The 6,000-nt window shown below is 46.2% G+C and overlaps 1 protein-coding gene across 1 annotated transcript in view; it reads right to left on the reverse strand.

Moving 5' to 3' along the window:
• Tm9sf2 (transmembrane 9 superfamily member 2) overlaps window positions 1-5,365 on the reverse strand; it is a 61,131-nt gene extending 55,766 nt beyond the window's left edge. Inside the window, exon 1 of the mRNA XM_090341931.1 lies at window positions 5,022-5,365. Coding sequence (XP_090198057.1) covers window positions 5,022-5,198 — 177 coding nt within the window. The 5' untranslated portion in view covers window positions 5,199-5,365. The remainder of the gene's footprint in view (window positions 1-5,021) is intronic.
• Window positions 5,366-6,000: the final 635 nt, after the last annotated feature.

Raw genomic sequence — 6,000 nt, forward strand, 5'->3', positions numbered from 1 at the left:
CACACACACACACACACGAGCGCGCGTGTGTGTGTATGTGTGTGTCACTTGACCTACAGCTCCACGTCCAGGTTTTTGGTGGTTAACTAAGATAAAACTCTCATGGACTTTCCTGCCCAGGCTGGATTTGAAATGGAATCCTCAGATCTCAGCCTTCTGAGCAGCTAGAATTGCAAGCACAAGCCACCAGTGCCCAGCTGGAGTATGCTTTCTTTCATTATAAAGTTGTAGTTAAAAAACAAACAAACAAACAAAAAACTGTATCTGGACACTACTGGTGGCCCATACATACAATCTAGCTATGTAGGAGGCTAAGATCCATAAGACTGGTTTGAAGCCAGTTGAAGCAGAAGTTCTTAAGACTCCCTGTCAAAAGTAACCACCAAAAAACAAGGTTGGAATGGTTCAACTCATCAGCAAGCGGAGAAAATACAAGGTCTTGAGTTCAAATCCAGATACTGCTACAAAAAACAGTTGTTAAAAAAAAACAGTTGTTAAACTAGCTCACGTAAAGGCATTTATTTATTTATTTTTATCAGTTGTGGGACTTGCACTCTGGGCCTGGGTGCTGTCCCAGAGCTCTTCAGCTCAAGGCTACCACCCTACCCCTTGAACCACAGCACCACTTTCCATTTTCTGGTGGTTAATTGGAGACAAGAGTCTCACGGACTTTAGTGCCAGGGCTGGTTTTGAGCCTTGATCCTCAGATCTCAGCCTCCTGAGAAGCTAGGACTACAGGTGTGAGCGACTGCACCCAGCTCATGTAATGGTTTTTGTTGCTGCAAACCATGTGGGATTGTATTTGGTAGTTTTCTCCCATAGCACAGGAAATATAACGTTATTCTTTCATCCAAGAGCATGATCTACATACCAAACAGTAAGAGTGGCAGATGTTTTGAAGAGTTAATGCTATTTTTAGTTTTTAAGCCTGAATTCATGTTGAAGAGCCAATAATTACTTGAAAGTTAAAAGCAGCAAATGCTCACTAATCTCCAACTGTTAGTCGCAGAGTGCTAGTAAGCATACTTGATATCTAACATACCTAAGTTAGTAGTAGCTTAGTTAAACCTTTTCCACAGGAAATGGAACTGTTATCTTACCCTATGAAGATCTAGCTATTTACTTCTGACCAGAGCTGACATTTCATCTCAATTGTAAAAAGAGAAGCAGATGATACAGGAAAAGAATCTCAGAGCTCAATTATTGTTTCAAAAACAAAAAGCCAAATGCAAGAAAAAAAGGCTAGGTGCAGTGGCTCAGGCTTATAATCCTAGCTACTCAGGAGGCTGAGATCTGAGGATAGCAGTTCAAAACCAGCCTGAACACTAAAGAACCTGAGACTCTTATCTCCAATTAACCACCAGAAAACCGCAAGTGGCACTGGGGCTCAAGGGGTAGGGCGGTAGTCTTGAGCTAAACAGCTCAGGGAGAAAGCCCAGGCCCCACCGACACACAAGCAAGAAAAAAAAAAAAAGACATAGAAACCACAACAGCACAGAAAGTAATGCATCAAAATACGCTGGCTATCACATAACTATTAAACTGATAAAATTAAAATATGTGGAGACACGAGACTTTATTGAACTAGGGCCTTGTGAATCAAACAAACCTACTTTTCTTAAAAAGTATCTGGTAATATTAAATGCTGCCATAAAACTGCCTTTTGCCTTTGACATAGTAATTCTGTCTTGGAAAAACAAAATAATTTCTGCTTGTAGGGCATTCAGATATCCCACATTTACTCTATTATAAATAATCTTGTTAGGACGCACTTTATAATATTCTTATGAGGGCTAGGAGTTTGGCCTAGTGGTAGAGTGCTTGCCTACCATGCACAAAGACTGGGGTTCAATTCCTTGGTAACACATACACTGAAAAAGCCAGAAGTGGCACTGTGGCTCAAGTGACAGAGTTCTACCCTTGTGAAGGTCCCAAGGACAGTGCTCAGGCCCTGAGTTCAAGCCCTAGGACTGGTAAAAAAAAAAAAAAAAAGAATATTTTTACAAAAAAGAACTTCTGCTCATCTGCAAATGAGCTTTCAAATATGCCATATATAACAAAACACTTTCATTAATTTACAGCTAGATTGACAGACAGAAAGAGCTAAGGATATTGTATTGGCATTTTGGTGCCACAGACTGACTTGAGAAGCTGGAGTGAATCTGAATACATAGACTAGAATAACTTTTATTTTATTTTCTATGAACTTCTATACCCTCTCCTACTCCTACTCCATGAAGCTATTAGTAACATCCCTGGAACTTCCCTAGTTCAAAGACCTATTTGTTCTATTAACTTTCAGTCATTTATTTGGATTTTTATTCTCTTGGGAAGATCTCCATATGCATGCTAAATCATTACCATTTTATGCTTCGAAAACTGAATTACAGTCGTCACTTGTTATATCATGGTTCACTTTCTGCGGCTTCACTGTATCTAAGGTTTATGTCTTTTTTTCTTTTTCTGCTAGTTATGGGGTTTGAACTCAGGACCTGGACTCTGTCCTGAGACTCTCTGTGCTCAAGGCTAGTGCCCTACCACGTGAACCACAGCACTACTTCTGGCCTTTTCTGTTTCTGTGGTACTGAGGAATCGAACACAGGGCTTCATGCATACAAGGCAAGCATTCTTCCACGAAGCCACATTCTCAGTCCCTATCAAGGGTTTTTTGTTTGTTGCCAGACAGTTGTGGGACTTGAACTCTGGGCCTAGGCGCTGTCCCTGAGCTCTTCAGCTCAGGCTACCGCCTTACCCCTTGAGCACAGCGCCACTTCCGCTATCAGATTTTTCATCTTTTTTTTTTTTAAGGGGGGTGGGGGAGTTTGACCTAGTGGTAGAGGACTTGCTTAGCATGCACAAAGATCCAGGTTCCAATTCCTCCATATCACATACACATAACGGCTCCCCCCCTCCACATAAACAGTGATCCCTCACTTATTGCTGGAGTTATATTCCAGAGACTTTCATGATAGGTGAGAATCCTTGAAGTAGCTAGCAATAGTGAACAGTCATATAGTGAAGGACTACTATATAACGTTGCTACTTTGTGGGGGGAGAGGGGGTCTGGATTGTAACTACTGTGATAGGTAACGAATCACTGCATTTATTGTTTTGGGGGTGGTTTTTGTTTTTTGTTTTGTTTTTGCCAGTCCTGGGCTTGAACGCAGAGCCTGAGCATTGTCCTTGGGCTTTCTCAAGGTTAGAGCTGCCACTTCCAGGTTTTTCTACACACGTGGTACTGAGGAATTGAACCAGGGTCTTCCTGCAGGACAGGCAAGTACTCTACCACTAGGCTAAACTCCTAGCCCCAACAGCATTTATTGTTACAGCATCTCCACTGAAATGAAACTGTAAAAAAGGGGGCTGAAAATATATCCTCCTTCTAAGAGCTGTTTCTCATTTGGCCAAGTTGCCAGTGGCTGACAACAAAGATGAAAAATCTAAATATTTCAGAAAAGAACCCACCTTGTCTATTTTATCCATACTTACCAAAATAAAAAGCTCTGAGGACCCTCCCAAATTAAAAACACTTGTAAATTGCACTCATATTCATTTCCTGAAGTCCACCTCAAATTCTTCTTTGCAACTTGCTCTACAGGTTCCAAGCTACAGGTGTTTCCTCATTCTGTTTGAGCATTTGGACATACATATTTCGTAGTATGTTAAAATTTCATTACTCTTTTCATTAGCTTTTAACTTACTTTGAAGTTTCGAGAGAGCAAGGAATATATCTTTCATCTTTGAGGAATTAAGAATACAACATACAATTGTTGCTAATTTAAACGCCAAATAACTAAGTTGTTAAAGCAGGATACCAAGATATTTAATGGGGGAAAATATCAGTATGCTTGCAAAGCTAGCTGTGCACTAAGACATGAGAATTAAGTCCTAGACTCACAGATCCTTAGGCATTTTTACAGGTTTTTTTTTTTTTTTTAAAGAGGTTTCCATATGTTAGTCAGGACAAACCTAACAAATTGCAAAATGCAATGCAATGAAAAGTTTTAATAGCTTCTCTCTCCTGCGCTGAAATAACCTCAAAGTTCACAAGTACAGTAAAGCTGGCAGTAGTAAAATAAACACCCGCATTAAAAAAAAAAACAACAAACTTAGTAAATAAACTTATTTATAGATTATAAAAGTTTGCTTGGACGATTATCTGAATTGTAAAAATGTATTAATGGTTTCAACGTGATCCTCATGCTCTCGTGGTTAAGCTTTAACCACTTGAAGAAATTTGTATGCACAGTTGGTCATGCCCTAAAAGTATCTGACTTCCCCTCTTCCTAAGCAGTGAACACTGAAAACCTCTGGGTCTCAATTTTCTAAAAAGGGGTTAGCGTGTGGGAGACACCACTTTTCTCCTGTCACCGGCTCCCTTTAACAATCTCAGATCACGACACAGGTACTTTTTGCATTGCTTTCTTTTTTTTTTAAACTCATAAAGTCCAGAGTTTGTCTCAACTCTCACAGCGTTAACTCCCCTTGTGGGTGCAGTGTGTGCGGCTCTGGGTGTGGAAGTGATCAACCAACCGCCAGGTATGAAGGATACCAAAGTCCTAGCAAAGAACGAACTCTACCACCAACTCGGGAGTTCTAGACAAGGGCAACAAAACAGGAGGCCACCAAGTGTCAAGTTTCCCGACGTGGTGAGGTGCCGGGGGCCGGGGTGGGTGCTCGCGGGCGCGGGGCCGGGCCGGGCCGGGCCGGGGTCGGGGCCGGGGTCGGGGCCGGCCGTGCGGGGCGGGTCCGGACCGTACCCGCCGCGCTCGCGGGGCCCAGGGCATCGGTCCGCACTTAGCCCCCGGGTCCGGGAAAACGGAACACAGCTGTGCCTGCTGCCCTTGGCACCGCAAAAGCGGGCGAGCTGCTAGAGCCGGCCTGCCAGGCTCGTCCCCCACCCCAAGCACACCGGCCGGGGCGCCTCGACCCCACCCCGCGGCGCACCCGCTTCCCCTCGCCCCAGCCCGGGACCCCGGCCCCCCTCCGACCGCGCACCGAGCCCGCCAGGCCGCACCCACCTTGCACTCGTCGCTCTTCTTATCTTCTTCACAGAAGTTGACGGGCGCCAGGCCCGGCAGGTAGAAGGCGCGGCCGGGACGCGGGCCCGGGGCCGCCCCAAGCAACAGCAGCAGCAGCGCCAGCAGCAGCCACCGCGGCCCCCGAGGTGGCGACGCCGCCGGCAGCCTCGCGCTCATGACGACGGCGGCTTCGCGGAAGGGACACCGAGCCGAAGGGGGGTGACCGAGGGAAGGAGGGGCGGGAAGGCGCGGAGACCACGACGAGGCCGCGGGAGACCAAGGAGGCCAGCCCCACGACGGCTAGTTCCGGTTGCGCTAGGAGACACCGCGGGCCCCCCGCAACAGACACCGAGCCGGATCGCCAAGGAGCATGCGCGGCGCACATGCTCAGTGGGGGAGCCGCCAGCGCAGCGCGCAGCTTCCGGGAGATCCGCGGGCCGGAGATCCACCTTCCGGGTTTTCCGCGCGCCGGCCGGGCGGCGCAGGTCGGGGGACACCAGAGGATGAAGGGCCAAAGGGGGGGGCCGGGAGTTTGGCCTAGTGGTAGAGCGCTTGCCTAGCATGCTCGAAGACCCAGGTTCGATTCCTCGGCACCACATTCGTAGAAAAAAGCCGGAGGTGGTGCTGAGGCTCAAGTGGTAGAGCTCTAGCCTTGAGAAAGTCCAAGGACAGTGCTCAGGCCCTGAGCTCAAGCCCAGGACCGGCAAGAAAGAGGAGAGAGAAGCTTTCCATAAATCTTCAGAGCCAGTTACTGAGAGGTATGGGCAGGAACATTTTCCAAGCATCCGGTATTGTAGTAACTCCTTGTGTGTGACAGTAATCTTGGACACAGAATAAATATCTCTTTAAGGTTGAGTGGAAATAAGATTGGGAGAATAAATGGGAGAATAAAGGCAATGTTAAATTTCTTTGCAATGGAATTCACAGATACAACCCAAGTGGAAAGTAGTTCTGGTGAAGCCGACTAGTACGGTATAAT

The sequence above is a fragment of the Megascapheus bottae genome, chromosome 11 (assembly GCF_031878675.1).
Source record: "Megascapheus bottae isolate mThoBot1 chromosome 11, mThoBot2.hap1, whole genome shotgun sequence".
Classification (NCBI taxonomy): Eukaryota; Metazoa; Chordata; class Mammalia; order Rodentia; family Geomyidae; genus Megascapheus; species Megascapheus bottae.